This window comes from Eptatretus burgeri, chromosome 13, assembly GCF_056783735.1.
Source record: "Eptatretus burgeri isolate ZD-2024b chromosome 13, Ebu_testis_v1, whole genome shotgun sequence".
Classification (NCBI taxonomy): domain Eukaryota; kingdom Metazoa; phylum Chordata; class Myxini; order Myxiniformes; family Myxinidae; genus Eptatretus; species Eptatretus burgeri.
Genome location: NC_140973.1, coordinates 12846916 through 12868488, shown reverse-complemented (window position 1 = coordinate 12868488; position 21573 = coordinate 12846916). Strand labels below are relative to the sequence as shown.

The following is a 21573-nucleotide window of genomic DNA, read 5'->3' as shown; positions in this document are numbered from 1 at the left end:
ACACAGAGTCCAGGGACAGCTGGGTGCGACTGGGTAAGGTGGGTATAGAAAGTGATGGGTTTCGGACACAAGATTTAGAAGCAAACACCGAGTTTAGGCATTCAGCCTTTTCACGTGCGGTATCAGCAGTGCGGCCATTTGAGGTAAGGAACGGGATGGAGGGGGAACATACACCAGAAACATACTTAACTTGAGGGCCTTCAATAGAGCACATACCTCCTCCACATAATATGTGATCCACGAGAATATATCGGACCCAATACATTTTTGAAATATCATGCTAAACAGTACTACATCATTTTTGGCCCTCTCAATGGTGAAGAATCACTTTAAACATTAAATAATTATCGTATCGAGATCCAGATGAGGATCTTCACCAAAATCAAACCAGTTTGTCCTTGCGACACTCTCAACCTGCCCACCAAATGTTGTCTGAATCCGTCAACAACTTTTTGAGATATCCTGCACACAAACAGACAAACAGACAGAGAGGGTGTGAAAACATAATCACCTTCGTTGTTGGAGGTAATTCGCTGCCACCAGGATTTGGAGGAGGGAGAGAGGTTTGAAAGTTCAGACTTGAGCTTTGAAAGATGTTGTTTTCTGGCTCTCCTGAGGGTAGATACCAACTTGTTCCGAGCTTTATGGAAGGAACTGAGATTGCCCTCAGTTGGGTTTGCTTTCCATGAGGCAAAGGCAAGTTGTTTCAGGACAACTGCCTCGCCACAAGCTTCAGTGAACCAAGGGCGGAAGGAAGGGTAGGACAACTGACGACGAGAGGGGATAAATCTGTGCACGAGGGAGAGTAAGTTTCTATGAAAGAATTCCCAGGACGAGTTGATGTTGGAGAAAGTAGAGATTGGAGACCAGTCTAGAGGTTTGGTGGCTGCTTAGAGACCCTGCCAGTCGGCTTTAGTGAAATGCCAGACTCGACGGTGCTGAGGTGGTTCTCCAATAACAGCCAGAGAGATGTCCACTTTAATAAGGACGTGGTCAGAAGAACCGATTGGAGCGAAGGAAGAGCAGCAGATATTGTCAGGGAAATTTGTCAAAATCAGATCCAGAAGAGATGGAGTACCATTGGTTGAGATCCGGGTCGGGAAGTTGACCGATTGAGTCAGTCCCAATGAGTCGCAGAAGACTTTTGCTGAAGTGCCATGACAGGTGAGAGAGGTACCCACACCGAGCCAACTGGCATGATGACAATTGAAGTCACCACATAAGAGGAAGAGAGAGTTTGGATGAGAAGACAGAAGTTGGTCCATGTTTTCGAAGGATATCTCAAAAAGTTGTAGACGGATTCAGATGAAAATTTTTGGACAGGTTCGGTGTGTGACAAGGATGAACTCATTCGATTTTGGTGAAGATCCGAATCCGGATCCAGATACTAAAATTTTTAATGTGATTTTTCATCATTGATAGATAGGATTAAACCGATATGTAGCACGATATCTCAAAATGATTTTCACGGATTCGGATGAAACTTGGTGGACAGGTTGGGTGTGTTGCAAGGACGAATTGGTTTGATTTTGGTGAAGATCCGGATCTGGATACGAGAATTATTTAATTTTGAATGTGATTCTTCACCATTGAGAGACGGGGCCAAAAACGATGTAGTCCTGTATAGCATGATATTTCAAAAATGTATTGGGTCCGATATGTTCTCGTGGATCAGGGATTACATGGCGGAGTTATACGCTCCAATGAGTGTCTTAGTTTTATACTGCGATAGGATATCTGTTCATTCTCCTTTTAAAATCATCCTTTGTCCTTCTTGGCATGGTGTTTTTTTTTCTTTTCGGGACCATACTCTGTGCAGAGCGTTGGTGCTGCCCAAGCAGTCTCCTTGGCTATTGGACACAATTCTGGACGGGTCACCCCTCCGACCCAGGATACCAGCATGCTGGCACTCATTTTGCCGACCTCGGAAGGATGGCAGGCAGAGTCAACCCCACCTGGTATTAATTCAAAAGCCAAGTGGAATTTTAACTCAGGATCCTCGGATCCCAAGCCCACCACCCAAAGCAAGGTGTTCCATGTTCAAATTACCTCTGATTTTTAAAATGTCCATTTTCCTTAGTCTTCATTTTATGTCCCACGATTCAGTCCTCCCTGTATTGTCTCAAAACGGCCTCACAGGATGGCTCAGAAGCAACAACCTCACCTTTAACCTGTGTAGTGTTGGTTTGATTCCCAGCTCAACTGCAAACTGCCATCCTGGTGCTTTGTGTGAGTGCCATTGCATGTGTGTGTATGCCATTTTTATAGGGGCTGGTTTAGCTCTAGTTTGTCCTCTCTGGTAGCATTTGCTGGTGGGCGTTGAAAGATCCCATGGTACCTTTATAAAGCAACAGTTTATAAAGCAACTACCCCGTTGTGTGCAAACAAATGTGAGAATTCCAAAAATCTGCCCCAACTTATGGGGGCACAACAGTGGCAACAAAGCAATGCCCTCTGTAAAGGTGATGCAACCAGCTGCCAAGTGCTTCATACAAATGAATGAAACTAAATAAATCTGAATCTACTCTACTTTTAATGTAAATATATCTTAAATGCTTCCATCACATATCAGTGTAATATTCTTTCACCATTAGAAACGGCTTTCTCTTTTGCAGTCGTTCTTTTAACTGAACTCTCGTCGTCCTGATGCTTTAATTAGTCTTAGTTTGGGATTACTTACTTATGTTCCACCGGTAGAACTTGTATTATAACACATTACCCTCACGAATAAGCATACTACTACGTTTTAACAGCCCCAAGTATACCCACCTTCTTGTGGGATCGGCTGGGGGAAAAGTTTTTGTCCCAAGTCTTTAACAAACTGGCTGGCCAGACCTGACATTTGACTGAAAGTAAGTAGGAGGAATTCACAATTTGTAATGCACGTCCTGCCTGTGAAGCACCGATTCGACATTTTGTAGTGGGGTCACGAATGGAAATGTGTGCCACCTCTGAAACATCCTGTCGGACCTCTTATGCTCATTAATAAGTACACGAGTACGTATCAGGGTTTATTTAATGTGCCTGACGACAAAATAAACATCACTGGAATTATGACACAATTAAAACGAAGACAGTCCTCTTACTGTTCATGTTTTTGTTTTGCTTCCACATGATAAAGCCAGCTGAGAGATCATAGTGATTCAGACGTTTGAGGTTTACATCATTCAATCATAGACACCCTTCTCCTGTCCACCAAACCCACGCCCCACCCGCAGGCTTTTGAACCCATATGACTGTCCATACAACGGGAGCCGGAGAGCAAACTGTGCCTGCAGGAATGACTACCTAGCTGCCGGATACACTGTGTTCAGCAGAGTGCGCCTGGACATCCACAGCCTCTGCATTTTGAGTGAGACCTGTGTGAATACACCTCGTCGGGTGTCGAAAGCTCGTAAAGAATGTGAGGGAGATGTACGTGCATGGACTTATAGGCTTCTCTGAACTGAAGCCAAACCTTTTACACGGCAAGTAGAAGTGGAAATCAAACAAGGCCCCGAAGCAGAGTAATGGAACATTCTAGCACGAGCAGCCTGGCCCTGTTTAAATTCCACATTTAAACATATATATTTATATATACATATATATTTATATATATACATTTATATATATATATATATATATATATATATATATATATATATATATACATATATACATACATATATATATACACATCCATATTATATATATATATATATACATACATATATATATATATGTATGTATATATATATATATATGTATATATATATATATATATATATATATATATATATATATATATATATATATATATCTCTTCTCCTTTCGGCTGCTCCCGTTAGGGGTCGCCACAGTCGTTAGGGGTCGTTAGGGGAAGTGAAGGCACGTGCTTTATACGCAGGCCTCAATAAGGTAGACGGTGATTGGTTCAACCGTAATGACGTCACGGTTAATCCGAACGCCCATTGGTCGGCTCATCATATTCACCTCGAGCTCCCATTGGCTGGAGCAGAGTTCGTCGATGATTGACGTTTGCAACCACATCCTGGAGAGAGGGGGGATGAGTTTCCCCTCAGGTCCATTCACCATTTGTTACCATCCTTCCCTTCATCTTTCCATGCTGAAAGAGACACAGAGATCGTACAAATTCCTTTTGACGACATAATATTTGTCAACACTCTCCACCCAGCACTGAAGTTTACCACGGAGCTGGAATCGTCAAACACGTTACCGTTTTTGTACGTGTTGGTTGATCAATCCAACCTTGGTTTCACAACATCCGTCTAACGGAAGCCGACTTTCACAGGGCAGTATACCCTATGGGACTCCTCCAGCTCCACGAGAAACAAAATTGCCTTGATCAATATCCTGGTTAACAGAGCACAGAGGATTTGTTCACCTTGTAATCTTCCTGCTAAAATTGACAAAATCATGAATTATCTTGGTGAGAATGGTTATCCTGAGCATATAGTTCAGAGATACATACACAAGTTTCTAAACACGAAAAAAAGATCAGAAGATGGGTCCGGACAAATGTCCAGTCTATATCAGGATGCCCTGGAAAGGGCAATCATCACGAATGTTTGAAGTACAAATCAAACATATTGTATCCAACACGTTTCTGTTTGCGCAACCCCGAGTAATCTTTACCTATCACCGTTTGCTGACATCAGTCAACAAGGATGTGCTACCCACCTCACAAACCAGCAATGTTATTTATGAGTTTAAGTGCTGATGTGAAGCTCGGTATGTGGGACGCACAACACTAAGATTGGCTGATCGGATCAAACATCACGTCCCCTTGGCGATTCGAAGAAAGATCGTGAGGGTTAGAACACAACCAGTGCGAGCATGGAGAAATATCCAGCAACCACTGGCCACTGTACCTGCTTCATCTGCCATTGCACAGCACCTGGTTGCCAACCCTATCTGTGCAGCCCAGTACAATACAGATATGTTCAGGATATTGAGCCGAGGTCGGAGCTCATTTCATTTACGTATGTTGGAAGAAACCTTCATCCTTACCACCGATCCAATATTATGTCATCAAAAGGAATTTGTTCGATCTCTGTGTCTCTTTCAGCATGCAAAGATCAAGGGAAGTATGGCAATAAATAGTGTATGGACCTTAGGGGAAACCCATCTCCCCTCTCCAGGATGTAGTTGGAAACGTCAATCATCGATGAACTCTGCTCCAGCCAATGGGGGCTCACGGTGAAGATGATGAGCCGACCAATGGGCGTTCGGATTAACCGTGACGTCATTACGGTTGAACCAATCAGCATCTACCTTATTGAGACCTGCGTATAAAGCACGCGTCCTCACTTCCTCCTTCACATGCTGCGATTTTTACCCTGAAGAGTGCAGCATCAAAAGCTTCGGTCAGTATTACGTCATGTTTGTTTGTATCCATATATATATATATATATATATATATATATATATATATATATATATATATATATATATATATATATATATATATATATATATATATACACACACACTAGTATGAGCCTGGTGTTGGCGCAGTGGTTAGGGCAGCGGCTTGGGATCCAAAAGGTCCTGAGTTCAAGCCCCGTTGGGCCACTGAATTAATACACCAGGGGGTTGACTCAGCCTGTCATCCTTCTGAGGTCGGCGAAATGAGTACCAGTATCCTGGGCCGGTGTATACCCCGGTTAAAATAGGTGTACCATATCCCTGTGTCGTAAGAAGCGACCAGGGTTGCATCAGGAAGGGCATCCGGCGTAAAACATGTGCCAAATCACTATGCGCATCATACGGATGATCCGCTGTGGCGACCCCTAACGGGAGCAGCCGAAAGAAGAAGAAGAAGAAGAGGAAGATATATATATATATATATATATATATATATATATATATATATATATATATATATATATATATATATATATATATATATATATATATATATATATATATATATATACTAGTAAAGGTGGCCGTCTCCGACGGGCGTCATTGGCAACATCTGGTAAAAGACAGATTGCATGAATGTATTTTAAACAATATATTATATCATTTTTATCCATTGATTATCATTCAGGTTTTCCCCTTCGACTGTCCCGCAGTAGCTCCACTTCGTTGACATTACCACGTAGTTTAGTGACTACACAACGTGTACCATTCATGAGTTCCGTAGGATCCATAGAGCGCATTAAAATTACAGGGCACCCTACTTTGAAGTGATCCAAAAGGCCGGATCAGTTTCATCTACATATTCATATCTTGTAGATTTTAGCTGGCCGGATCAGTTTCGTCTCCATATTCATATGTGGTAGAATTTAGCTGATTCTGAAACTGTTAACAGCATGTCAATCGGATGGTTCTGTGATTTTCTACGGTAGTAAACAGAAGTATGACTTAAGCCTGTACGCCACTATGCGGAGACCCGAGGACCTAATATTTCACAACAAACTAAAAACTCACAAAATTTTAAGATATTTTAAATAAAGAATTTATTATAATATCAATTAAATATCATTTTTATCTATCGATAATATGAATTGTTCTCTACAGCTATAGTTGTTCTCCTGGGATCTGCGCATCCATCCACAAGCTATGTTCTAATGAAGTGCAGTAGGAAAAATAAAAAGTCGGATGAACATGAACTGTTTAACTACCATAATCATCAAAACGAATTTTGAGGGGCCTCTTAAGGAAGACAATAATATTATTCCTATATATATATATATATATATATACATATATATATCTTCTTCTTTCAGCTGCTCCCTTTCGGGGTCGCCACAGTGGATCATCCGTATGATCCGCATAGTGATTTGGCACATGTTTTATGCCGGATGCCCTTCCTGACGCAACCCTGGTCGCCTCTTACGGCACAGGGATATGGTACACCTATTTTAACCGGGGTATACATCGGCCCAGTACACTGGTACTCATTTCGCCGACCTCGGAAGGATGACAGGCTGAGTCAACCCCTGGTGAATTAATTCAGTGGCCCAACGGGGCTTGAACTCGGGACCTTTTGGATCCCAAGCCGGTGCCCTAACCACTGCACATACACCAGGCTCGTATATATATGTATATATATATATATATATATATGTATATATATGTATATATGTATGTATATGTATATATATATATATATATATATATATATATATATATATATATATATATATATATATATATATATATATATATATATATATATATATATATATATATATATATATATATATATATATATATATATATATATATATGTGTGTGTATACACAGGTGTCCCCCGCTTAACGAAGTTTCGCGACACCGAAATGGTTTCATTTAGGACTATTCATCGCTTAACAAAGGTCTACATTCGCTACAACTGATGGAGCCAGTCAGACTGTCATGATGATTTTGCAATATCATGACTTCCAGTAAAATATGATTTTCCACCGATTAAATTTTTTTCAATGGGGGATTAATTTTTTCAGAAAACTTGCAAATTGACTTCCGGTTCCGGGTTTGGAGCGTCGACAAGTCTCCTTCGGGGCTCTCTGCTGACGATCTCAAAGTTAAGTTTCCGGTCGTTATCTGTCCCGTTTTAACTGTTTATTTTTCTCACCTACATGTTACTGTGTGTTCCTAGTTCGGTTTTGTTTCAAAAATCGTGCTATTTTGCGAGATTTTGTCGCCCTTGTCTTCCCGGGTTGTTGAGGCCTACCCTTGAGGCTTGAAGCCTACTGGTTCCCCTCGGTGTACGATCGTGTTTATTTGTTTTTTCTCTGCATTACCTTCAATTTCTATCTTCCCTACTTGCTTAACGTCCCCATCCCTCCCAACTATTCACTCTATTTCTTATCTTAAATAATAAAAAAATACGCCACCTTTCTCCTTGCACACTCACGAGTTTCGAATCTTCTTCTTCTTCTTCTTCATCTCCTCTTTTTCCTCCTCTTCTTCCTCAAATTTTTCTACAACTTCCATGACCTAATCTTTTGAAAACACTCTCAAACATTAATATAATAACAAAAACGATCTCTTATGCTTCATCTTCCTCTTCACACGTGTGGTTCTCTTTACTGTATCATAATGCACTTCTCTTCTGCTATTCAAACAGACTGCTCTCAACTCGACCTCTCCTTCATACCTTGCCTAAAAAATCCAACTGCTACAGCGTTTTTTTCACTCCATTCTCTGAATTCGCCTTGATTGCATCCATCAAGAATTGTGTTAAATTGCATCTCTGACCTAAAACTAAAAAAAAACCCAGTTTGCTATGAATTTTCGTTTTCCATCAACCATTCTTTTTTCCAACTTCAGTGCCAACTCACCCCTCTCACCCTCACTCTCAAAGCAACCATCCCACTCTTCTGCAATCCCCCACACTCTTTCAACAACCCTCCTTACCTCCCCTTCTCATCCCTTGTCCTACGCTCCCCCCCCCCACCCCCTGCACCCAAAGCCTCCTGCCCTACCTCTTCATTAAAAGTGTGGACCTCAAATATCCGGGGCCTTCGCTCAAACCTTTCAGATCTTTCCATACAGGTTGCCACTGACAAACCAGGCATAATCTGCCTAACAGAAACTTTCCTCCCCCAAGACGTGTCTGACTCCCAAGTAACCCTCCCTGGTTACTCCCTCCTCTGGTATGACAGACCTGAGCCTCGTCCTGGTGGAGGAGTTTCTCTCTTCATCAAAGACTCCATTCCTCACTCTCCATGCACTGCCCTCACTCCCACACACCCCGAGTAATACCTCTGGCTACGGCTTCCACTCCACTCCCACCTCATGTTTATATGTGTACTGTACCGTCCACCTAACAGTGATGACTCCATCTACACCTCACTATCCGAAAACATGGACCAACTTCTATCTTCTCATCCAAACTCTCTCTTCCTCATATGTGGTGACTTCAATTGTCATCACGCCAGTTGGCTAGGTGTGGGTACCTCTCTCACCTGTCATGGCACCTCAGCAAAAGCTTTCTGCGACTCATTGGGACTGACTCAATCGGTCAACTTCCCGACCCGGATCTCAACCAATGGTACTCCATCTCTTCTGGATCTGATTTTGACAAATTTCCCTGACAATATCTGCTGCTCTTCCTCCGCTCCAATCGGTTCTTCTGACCACATACTGGTCAAAGTGGACATCGCTCTGGCTGTTATCAGAGAACCACCTCAACACCGTCGAGTCTGGCATTTCACTCAAGCCAACTGGCAGGGTCTCCAAGCAGCCATCAAACTAATAGACTGGTCTCCTATCACTACTTTCTCAAACATCAACTCATCCTGGGAATTATTGCAAAGAAACTTGATCTCCCTCATGCACAGATTTATCCCCTCTCATCTTTAGTTGTCCTACACTTCCTCCCGCCCTTGGTCCACTGAAGCTTGTGGTGAGGCAGTTGTCCTGAAACAACTTGCCTTTGCCTCCTGGAAAGAAAACCCAACTGAAGGCAATCTCAGTTCCTTCCATAAAGCTCGGAACAAGTGTGTATCTATCCTCAGGAGAGCCAGAAAACAACATCTTTCTAATCTCAAGTCTGAACTCTCAAACCTCTCTCCCTCCTCAAAATCCTGGTGGCGTCTAATCAAATCTGTTTCTGGTGTATGTTCCTCCTCCGTCCCCTCCCTTACCGCAAATGGCCACACTGCTGATACCGCACGTGAAAAAGCTGAATGCCGAAACTCGGTGTTTGCAGCTAAATCTTGTGTCCAAAACCCATCACTTTCTCTACCCACCTTACCCAGTTGCACCCAACTGTCCCTGGATTCTGTCCTTTTCTCCTGACAAGGTGGAAAGCTTGCTGTCAAACCTCGACTCAGATTCTGCAACCGGTCCAGACGGCATCAGCCCACGTGTCCTCAAAGCCTGCTCTTTTGCTCTTGCTCACCCTCTCTCTGTTCTATTCACCCTCTCATTTGCTCAAGGTCATCTGCCATCAGCTTGGAAATCAGCAAACATCACTGCCCTGCATTAAAAGAGGTGCAAAACAGATCCCTGCAACTACAGACCCAATCAGCCTTCTCCCAATCATCAGCAAGGTTATGGAATCCATCATCGCTTCAGACAGTAAATCCTTCCTCTTCTCCAATGGCTTGATTTCCGATCATCAATTTGGTTTCAGACCAGGTCATTCTACCCTGGATATGCTGCTTCTGCTCTCCCAACAATGGATGCAGGTCCTCAATGCCAGACAGGAAATCCGAGCCGTATCCCTGGACATATCAAGTGCTTTTGACACAGTCTGGCACCTTGCCCTGCTCACCAAACTCTCTTCCAATGGTATCCAAGGCCATCTCCACTCATGGCTCGCAGACTTCATCTACTGTCACAGTCAATGTGTGGCCCTAAATGGAGTTCTTTCATCCCCTCTTCCTGTCCAGGCTGGAGTTCCTCAAGGTCACGTTCTGGGCCCTGTTCTCTTTCTGGTTTTCATCAATGATCTCTCCGACTCCCTGGAAAATCCTTTATCTCTTTGCTGATGACTCCACCCTCTGCCGTACCATTTGTCATCCCTCAGACCGGCAAGCAGCAGCTTCTTCGCTCACTGCAGACCTGGATAAAATCACAAACTGGTCCAACACGTGGAACATGTCTTTCAATCCGGACAAATCTCACACTCTCACTATGTCTCTTCGAAAGGACCGTTTAGAACCCCCCCCCCCATCTACTTTCTTAACAATCCTCTGGAAGAAGTCCTTTCCTTCAAGCTTCTGCATCTCACTATCTGCCATGATCTTTCCTGGGAAAGCCACATCTCCAAGCTGGCCTCCAAATACAGTCGCCGACTGGGAATCCTCTGTCGTGTAAAGTCCTTCCTCGGCCCACCTGAGCTCCTGACCACTTCCAAAGCTTTTGTCTGTAGCCTGATGGAGTACTGCTCTCCCCTCTGGGCTGGTGCTCCTGCCTCCCACCTTTCTCGGCTTCACGCTGTAGAAATCAAGGTATTTCAGATCATTCGCATCTCCTGCGATGAGGCTGAGTCTTTGGGCCTCTCACTCAATCACCGCAGGTTGTTCATTCGGTGGTCTTTCTGTCTTCTACCATCTCCTCTCCAGCCTCGCCCCCCCCCCCCGCTCTCTCTGCGATTTGTCCCCACCACATTTCCACAGGGTGCTCAAGGTCCGCCAACAACCCCCTTCTGGTAAAACTCCCAAAATCACGAATCACTGCTCACCTTCACTCTTTCATTCCTCTTTTTTCCCGCCTTTGGAATAAACTCCCTCTATATTCAATCCCATTCTTCCCTCCAGGCCTTCAAAACAGCTGTTCACCACCACCTCTTATCATCCCCCATCCAAATCCTCGATCTTTTCTACCCCTGATAATCCACCCAAGCCCACCTCCAAATTCCCTGCTTTCCTTCCTGAAAGTCCCTGTGATGTCCATCTTGTATTCCCCATGTTCCCTGCCCTATCCTTCTCCTTTATACAGATATCCTCATGTCTCTGTTCCCCACTGTTTTGTCCTTCCCACTCCCGCCCCTCTTGTCTCATGCCCCCCTTGCTGTGCGTTGTGTGTTAGCTCTCACACGAGCCTCGACAAGGCATACAAAAAAAAAAAATTCACTTTTCACAATGAAGGGGTTAAAAATAACCATCTCCTCCACTACCTCGCTCCAGCCTTCTCGTACTGCATGAAACTTGGACTCAAGATTGTTTTGGTGAGTGTTACAACGCAATTAACTTTATTATTGTGTTACTGTCTCTATTATTAGGTGAATAATAATATTACAATGTTAATTGTAACGAAAACCATAGTTATACCATTAGCATATTGACTTTGCTTTTCGACCGAAACATTATGGTTAGGAAATGAAGTGTAATTTTTCCATAAGAAATAATGGAAAACGAGCTCCCACATAACGATGGTTCACTTAACGAGGGGTTATAAAGGTACGTAACCCCTTTATTAAGCGGGGGATACCTGTTTCACATCACGTGCTCTCCTACGAAAAGTTTTGGGACAGATGTAGATTTATTGGCAATGCACAGCAAGCCTTATCATGTGAGTTTTTTTTAGTTTTCTTAATCTCCTTGTGCCCTAAGCACAGCCTGAACCTTTTCATGTCTCCCGAACGCCAGCCACCAGTTTATGATCGTTCAGAGGTGGCATCTTCCGCCATTCATCGAACGGTGTGCCCCATAATTCTTTCAGATTTTGGAGAGAATAAATGTCATTTCATCAGATTCCACCTACCCCACCCCGTGAACTGAACACTATGTACTTGGACTCGTTGCTTCACTGAAGCTGTTTATACATCCTGAGGTCCCCTCAGGTGCATACAGGTGCATGCATACATGACATCAGACCATGCATTCACCACACGGATGAAAGTCTTGTGTGCATCTGATTTTCTGGGATATTTTGTATAATACAAAACTCAATGAACTGTGCCGATGCTTTCCTTATCGTCTTCCTGAATGCTTTCAATTGCACCATGGGCTCTTGATGTGACAAAAGGGTCTAAAGAACAGGGTCATATGGCCAAGTCACACTTGCCTCTGAGCTGTCTAAACAGGGTTCAAATCTCGACTCAGCTAGAAACCAGCAACTTAGTGTCTCGCAGGGAGGGCAATTCATCATTGTATTTGCTGTGCCTTGGATGCACGTTAACCTGTGTCCCGTCTGCCAGCATTAGTTGGTGGGCGTAAAGGATCCCACGGTATCGTTCACGAAGAGTGGACGAGCTGTTCGGAAGAATGAACACATACAGGATTGTAACCCTACCCGAGAAACTGCTTTGGTAGAACCAATGCTTTGTGGAGAGCATGGTACCATCATGATGATGATGATAATGATAATGATGATGGTGGTGTGATGTGATTGACATACAGGTATGATGGGCCAAGTGGCCTCTTCCTGTATTAATTTCCTTGTATTATAAATGCAAAAAGAGGAAGAGTTGTAATCATTAAAAAAAACAAAATTTTTTCAAGATCTCATGGCATCCTTAGATGCCTGCATACAGTTTGTGGAGCCAGTCGATGGTGTATGAAAGCATACAGCAGGTTCATTGGCCATGGGTAAACCACAGCAATTTTTTTTCTGTACAAGCATTCCAGCACCCACATCAGTATAAACCGACTTGCTCAATGGGTGATCTTTCTTCTTGACTGCAGCCACAGATCTACGCTTTGCGAGGACACTGTACGGGCGTCCAGTGCCATTCGCTACGGCTGGCGACTGCTACAGTGCCGTCAGATGTCCACAAGTAAGAAAACATTTGTTTTGGGTCTCATTTTCTTCCATTCTGGTCTGATCTTGTATTTAACAAGACCCTTCGGCGTGCAGTATGAAGGGTTGCCAAGGTAGGTGTGGAGTCGTGATGAGTCATACAATTTCATATCACATACATTGGCTTTTTTCCAGGGTCGGTTTGGCCTCAACCTGGCTGGGACCGGACTAGCCATTGATAAGACCACACGCTGGACCTCACAGGGAAATTATGCAGCTGTGGATGTACGAATCTCAGAGGTAATAACATCCATTGAGTATAACACCAACCAACTCCATCTCTACAACTTATGCCTTACCTACTGAAAGATACAGTAATTAGCAGAAGAAAGCAGATTGTAAAGCTTTAAGTGAAATAATTATTACTGAATGGTAGAGGGGGACACATTTCAGCAACAATAATGCAGTACATGTGGTTTGGAAAGTTAAGAAGTTTGGAAACAGGAAGCGGCTCATCAATAACTTGATAGACAGGCACCAACAGGCCAGAAAGGGAGAGGGTAGAAGTGCTGAGGGAAGGTGGAGTTGAAAGACGACTTGTTATGGATTGCACATTGTGTCGCGATTCACTTACTAAATGGACCTGCTGATTGCTTCATTACCGAGAGGCGACACATGAGGGGAGTAACTCGGAATTTAGCCAAAAGTTCCGGTGACAATCACCGACGCCTCGTCGAAAGACACAGTGGGATCTTGAATGGCCACCAAATGATGCCAGCAGATTGGAAACCCAGCTTAATGTTCATCCAATTAAAGGGACAGCGCGCTTCGCGAAGATATGTCCTGCCTGTGAAGCACCAATCCGACAGTTTATAGTCGGGTTGGGGATCGAACCCTGGCAAGATGGCTCAAAAGAAAGTAAGTGCACTCTGTACCATCCTGTCGGACAGCATAGCATATTGAAGCAGAAAGTGAAGCATGGCGGAAGCACAGAACAATGCCCTGCACATGTATGCCAGCCACAACACAGCAGATCCGTAGTGTCCTAGAATCGTTGTCGTGCATATATACCCAATCTCACGACATTTCATAAAATCAACTTTAATATTACCAGGTGAAAATAACAATGAGTAATATTAAAGCACTGATGCTTTGTCAATGGAAAATTGCCATATTCCCCACGCACGCACGACCCAACCCGCTTCCCTTACAACTCCACTTTTCACCCACAATCCCTTTCCCTGCCTTTTTGTTTTTTCCTTCCCTGCATGTTTTCTCAATCTCCACCTCCAGACTTTGCATACTTAAAATTTTGGTGGCCCGTTACACTTGGTTTCGTTCAGCACTGTTTTTGAAGCATGCCCCGTCACGTTATGCTATAAATTATTAAATATTACACTCAGATTGACACAACAGATAATTGACTTTATGGAGTTCTCTTCCATTCAGAGGCATTTTAGTTGTGTTTGAGAAAATGCGTTAAGTGACTTCAGATACAGCCACACACAACATTTTACGGTATTGGCATCACATGCCTTTCACTGATGTCACAGAGACACAGAGAGAGAGAGACAGAGAGAGACAGAGACAGAGACAGAGAGACACCATGAGTAGCAGGAATTAATTACACTGCAGGTCAAGAAGCAGGACCATTCTCCTTAACCAGGGGTCAGGGGACCGAACTTGTCAGTCTTCTCTCTGTGCAATATTAAATAATATTGGATTTTTAACACCTCTGAGTTGACAGGTAAGTACAAGCAAGCAAGACAGCCAGCTTAAGATTTTCATCAAAACAACAATGTGCTGCATTCCTCAAGCACTCCTTGGCAAATGCTTGGTGGTTCACTAATTATAATGCAGTTGATTCCCTCTGGCATTGAACAAAACAAACATTGAGCTTTGATGGGAGGAGGAGCAACATTGTGGGGTATTCCAATGGTTCTCAAAACGAGATACTCACAATCATCCACGATTTTTTTTAGTTTTAATATTTTTATAATATATATATGTATATATACGTATATATGTATATATATATACATATATATGTATATGTATATATATACATATATATGTATATATATATATATATATATATATACATATACATGTGTATATATATATATATATATATATATATATATATATATATATATATATATATATATATACATATATATATATATATATATATATATATATATATATATATATATATATATATATATATATATATATATATATATATATATATATATATATACATATATATATATATATATATATATATATATATATATACATATATATATATATATATATATATATATATATATATATATATATATATATATATATATATATATATATATATATATATATATATATATATATATATATATATATATCTTCTTTCGGCTTCTCCCGTTAGGGGTAGCAACAGCGGATCAACCGTCTCCATTTCGCTCTATCCTCGACATCTTCCATTGACACTCCAACCACCCGCATGTCCGCCCTCACCGAATCCATGAACCCCTTCTTTGGCCTTCCTCTTCTCCTCCTGCCTGGTGACTCCATCTTCAGCATCCTTCTCCTGATATACTCCGCTTCCCTCCTGTGCACATGTCCAAACCATCTCAATCTCACCTCTCTCACTTTGTCTCCAAACCGTCCTACCTGTGCTGTCCCTCTAATATACTCATTTCTTATCTCATCCATCCTCGTCACTCCCAACGAGAATCGCAGCATCTCTTACTCTGCCACCTCCAGCTCCGCTTCCTGTCTTTTTGTTAGTGCCACCGCCTCCAAACCATACAACATAGCTGGTCTCACTACCATCTTATATACTTTCCCCTCCACTCTTGCAGCTACCCTTCTGTAACAAATCACTCCTGCAACTCTTCTCCACCCGCTCCATCCTGCCTGCACTCTCTTTTTCACTTCTCTCCCACACTCTCCGTTACTTTGGACAGTTGATCCCAAGTATTTAAACCCATCCACCTTCCCCACCTCAACTCCTTGCAACCGCACCATACCACCACCCTCCCTCTCATTTACGCACATGTACTCCGTCTTACTCCTACTGACTATCATTCCCCTTCTCTCCAGTGCGTACCTCCACCTCTCGAGGCTCGCCTCAGCCTGCTCCCTACTCTCCCTACAGATCATGATGTCATCCGCGAACATCATAGTCCATGGAGACTCCAGTCTGATCTCGTCCGTCAACCTGTCCATCACCATTGCAAACAGGAAAGGGCTCAGAGTCGATCCTTGGTGCAATCCCACTTTAACCTTAAACCGGTCCGTCATTCCTACCGCACACCTCACCACTGTCACACTGTCCTCATACATATCCTGCACGATCCTCACATACTTCTCCAACACTCCCGACTTCCTCATACAATACCACAACTCCTCTCTTGGCACCCTATCATAAGCTTTCTCTAAATCCACAAACACACAATGTAACTCCTTCTGGCCTTCCCTATACTTCTCCATCAACATTCTCAAAGCAAACATCGCATCAGTGGTGCTCTTTCCTGGCATAAACCCATATTGCTGCTCACAGATCGTCACCTCTCTTCTCTACCGAGCTTCCACTACTCTTTCCCACAACTTCATGGTGTGGCTTAACAACTTTATCCCTCTGTAATTTCCACAGCTCTGCACATCACCCTTTTCTTGAAAATCGGAACCAGTACACTTAATCTCCACTCCTCAGGCATCATCTCACTTTCCAAGATTTTATCAAACAATCTGGTTAACAACCCCACTGCCATCTCTCCTAAACACTTCCATGCCTCCACTGGTGTATCATCTGGGCCAACCGCCTTTCCACTTTTCATCCTCTTCATAGCAGTCCTCACTTCATCCTTACTGATCCACCCCACTTCCTGATTCACTATCTCCACCTCTTCCAACCTTCTCTCTCTCATTTTCTTCATTCATCAGCTCCTCAAAGTACTCTATACACCTTCTCAACACACTCTCCTCGCTCATCAGCACATTCCCATTTGCGTCCTTTATCACCCAAACCTGCAGCATATCCTTCCCAGCTCGGTCCCTCTGTCTTGCCAATCGGTATAAATCCTTTTCCCCTTCTTTTGTATCCAACTTCTCATACAGCTCGTCATGGCTTTTTCGTAGCCTTTGCCACCTCTCTCTTTGCCTTTCGCCGCCACTCCTTGTACTCCTGCCTACTTTCTTCATCTCTGACTATCCCACTTCTTTTTCGCCAACCCCTTCTTCCTTATACTCTCCTGTACTTCCTTGTTCCACCACCAAGTCTGCTTATCTTCCTTCCTCTGTCCAGATGTCACACCAAGTGCCTTCCTAGCTATCTCCCTCACCACTTCTGCTGAAGTTTCCCAATCATCCCACCCATCTTTACCACTATCCAACCTGTCTCGCCTCCTCCCTAAATTCCACGCAACAGTCTTCCTCCTTCAGCTTCCACCATCTGGTCCTTGGTTCAGCCCTGACTCTCTTCCTCAACCTCACCTCCAAAATCATCCTACAGACCACCAATTGATGCTGTCGAGCTACACTCTCCCCTGCCACCACCTTACAGTCTAATCTCTTTCAGGTTGCATCTCCTGCTTAAGATGTAATCCACCTGTGTACACTTTCCTCCACTCTTGTCCATCACCCTGTGTTCCTCCTTCTTCTTGAAATACGTGTTTACCACTGCCATTTCCATTCTTTTTGCAAACTCTACCACCATTTGCCCTTCCACATTTCTGTTGTTGAGACCGTACCTCCCCATCACCTCCTCATCCTCTTTATTCCCTTCCCCAACATGCCCATTGTTGCCCAACATGCCCTTCCCAAACATGCCCATCCCAATCACCACTCTTTCATCCTTGGATACAATCTCCACCACTTCATCTAACTCACTCCAGAAATCTTCTTTATACTCCATCTCACACCCCATATGTGGTGCATATGCACTGATGACATTCATCATCACCCCTTCAATTTCCAACTTCACACTCGTCACTCGGTCAGACAATCTCCTCACCTCCAATACCCTCTTGACATAATCTTCCTTCAGGATTACCCCGACACCATTTCTCCTCCCATCCACACCATGGTAGAACAGTTTGAAACCACCTCCAATGCTCCTAGCCTTACTCCCCATCCACTTGGTCGCTTGTACACACGGTATGTCCACCTTTCTTCTCTCCATCATATCAGCCAACTCTCGCCCTTTGCCAGTCATCATCCCAACATTCAGTTCCAACTCTCACCTCCACACTTCTACCCTTCCCCCTCTCCCACTACCTCTGGACTCGCCTTCCCCGTCTCCTTCTCCTTCTCCTCCTTCACCCAGCAGTTGCACAATTTCCACTGGTACCCTGCTGACCACCGGTACCGGTGGCGGTCGTTGGTAACCCGGGCCTCGATCTATCCGGTATGGAAATTCGTTTTCTTGTCCGCATAATGATTTGGCATAGGTTTTTATGCCAGATGCCTTTCCTGACGCAACCCTGGTCGCCTCTTACGACACACAGGGATATGGTACACCTATTCTAATCGGGGCATACACCGGGCCCAGTACACTGGTACTCATTTCGCCGACCTCGGAAGGATGACAGGCTGAGTCACCCCCTGGTGTTATACGACTTGTTATATATATATATATATATATATATATATATATATATATATATATATATATATATATATATATATATATATATATATATATATATATATATATATATGTATTCAGTCAACCCCCGCTTTATCTCGGTTCACCTATCGCGCCCCTGGTTCATCGCGGGTTTTCCCTTGGAACGTAACTACTTCTTTCTGCGGATTCCCTTGGTACATCGCGGTAATAATGTAGAAAATATAAATTATTTAAGCAATAAATTATAACGAGTGGTGCTCGACCAGTCACACAACGCACGAGACAAAGTTTCGCTTGTGAACTTCGAATATTTTCTACGTTTTTTTCTCCAAGCCCCACGATGCTGCCCAAACGCCCTGCACCTTCTAAGACTCCTGGCAAGGAACCGAAGCACCAGAGGAAGGTCCTGACGCTCCAGGAGAAGGTTAAGGTGCTCCATATATGCTTCGGGAAGGAAAAAGGTTTGCCGCCGTTGGACGAGCACTGCTCGTACCCAGCACCTCAAAACCAGACCAGACCAGATGAGTCGATCTCCGGCACCTCAAACCCAATCACTGCCAAACCGACCAGACCAGACGAATCGATCTCAGGCACCTCAAACCCAATCATTGCCAAACAGACCAGACGAGTCGATTTTTTGGGGGGAGGCGTCCATTCATCGCGGATTTTCACTTAGCCCGGGGAGGTTTGGAACGTAATCCCCCCCGAGAAACGGGGGATTACTGTACATATGTATATGTATATCTTCTTCTTCCTCTTTCGGCTTGCTCCCGCTAGGGGTCGCCACAGCGGACCAACTGTCTCCATTTTGCTCTATCCTCCACATCTTCCATTGACACTCCAACCACCCGCATGTCCGCCCTCACCGCATCCATGAACCTCTTCTTTGGCCTTCCTCTTCTCCTCCTGCCTGGCGGCTCCATCTTCAACATCCTACTCCCGATATACTCCGTTTCCCTCCTGTGCACATGTCCAAACCATCTCAATCTCGCCTCTCTCACTTTGTCTCCAAACCGTCCTACCTGCGCTGTCCCTCTAATACACTCATTTCTTATCCTATCCATCCTCGTCACTCCCAACGAGAATCGCAGCATCTTTAACTCTGCCACCTCCAGCTCTGCTTCCTGTCTTTTTGTTAGCGCCACCGCCTCCAAACCATACAACATAGCTGGTCTCACTACCGTCTTGTATACTTTCCCCTTCACTCTTGCAGCTACCCTTCTGTAACAAATCACTCCTGCAACTCTTCTCCACCCACTCCATCCTGCCTGCACTCTCTTTTTCACTTCTCTCCCACACTCTCCGTTACTTTGGACAGTTGATCCCAAGTATTTAAACCCATCCATCTTCCCCACCTCAACTCCTTGCAACCGCACCATACCACCACCCTCCCTCTCATTTACGCACATGTACTCCGTCTTACTCCTATTGACGAACATTCCCCTTCTCTCCAGTGCGTACCTCCACCTCTCAAGGCTCGATTCAGCCTGCTCCCTACTCTCCCTACAGATCATGGTGTCATCCGCGAACATCATGGTCCATGGAGACTCCAGTCTGATCTCGTCCGTCAACCTGTCCATCACCATTGCAAACAGGAAAGGGCTCAGAGTCGATCCTTGGTGCAATCCCACTTTAACCTTAAACCGGTCCGTCATTCCTACCGCACACCTCACCGCTGTCACACTGTCCTCATACATATCCTGCACGATCCTCACATACTTCTCCACCACTCCCGACTTCCTCATACAATGCCACAACTCCTCTCTTGGCACCCTATCATAAGCTTTCTCTAAATCCACAAACACACAATGTAACTCTTTCTGGCCTTCCCTATACTTCTCCATCAACATTCTCAAAGCAAACATCGCATCAGTGGTGCTCTTTCCTGGCATAAACCCATATTGCTGCTCACAGATCGTCACCTCTCCTCTCAACCGAGCTTCCACTACTCTTTCCCACAACTTCATGGTGTGGCTTAACAACTTTATCCCTCTGTAATTTCCACAGCTCTGCACATCACCCTTATTCTTGAAAATCGGAATCAGTACACTTAATCTCCACTCCTCCGGCATCCTCTCACTTTCCAAGACTTTATTAAACAATCTGGTTAACAACCCCACTGCCATCTCTCCTAAGCACTTCCATGCCTCCACTGGTATACCATCTGGGCCAACCGCCTTTCCACTTTTCATCTTCTTCATAGCAGTCCTCACTTCATCCTTACTGATCCACCCCACTTCCAGATTCACTATCTCCACCTCTTCCAACCTTCTCTCTCTCTCATTTTCTTCATTCATCAGCTCCTCAAAGTACTCCATCCACCTTCTCAACACACTCTCCTCGCTCGTCAGCACATTCCCATTTGCGTCCTTTATCACCCGAACCTGCAGCACATCCTTCCCAGCTCGGTCCCTCTGTCTTGCCAATCGGTACAAATCCTTTTCCCCTTCTTTTGTATCCAACTTCTCATACAGCTCGTCATATGCCTTTTCCTTGGCCTTAGCCACCTCTCTTTTTGCTTTTCGACGCCACTCCTTGTACTCCTGCCGACTTTCTTCATCTCTCTGACTATCCCACTTCTTTTTCGCCAACCCCTTCTTCCTTATACTTTCCTGTACTTCCTCATTCCACCACCAAGTCTCCTTATCTTCCTTCCTCTGTCCAGATGTCACACCAAGTACCTTCCTAGCTATCTCCCTCACAACTTCTGCTGTCGTTGCCCAATCATCCCACCCATCTTTACCACCATCCAACGCCTGTCTCACCTCCTCCCTAAATTTCACGCAACAGTC

The 21573-nt window shown here is 44.0% G+C and overlaps 1 protein-coding gene across 6 annotated transcripts in view; it reads left to right on the top strand.

Moving 5' to 3' along the window:
* LOC147013866 (A disintegrin and metalloproteinase with thrombospondin motifs 9-like) overlaps positions 1 to 21573 on the top strand; it is a 178258-nt gene that overhangs the window by 144958 nt on the left and 11727 nt on the right. For 4 of the 6 annotated variants that reach the window (XM_085851170.1, XM_085851172.1, XM_085851169.1 and 1 more), the window contains 3 exons: positions 3219 to 3352; positions 13092 to 13183; positions 13342 to 13446. In XM_085851170.1, coding sequence (XP_085707296.1) covers positions 3219 to 3352; positions 13092 to 13183; positions 13342 to 13446 — 331 coding nt within the window. Of the gene's footprint in view, positions 1 to 3218; positions 3353 to 12053; positions 12258 to 13091; positions 13184 to 13341; positions 13447 to 21573 lie in introns of those variants that run through there. The other 2 variants (XR_015050537.1, XR_015050538.1) reach the window with 2 other exon arrangements.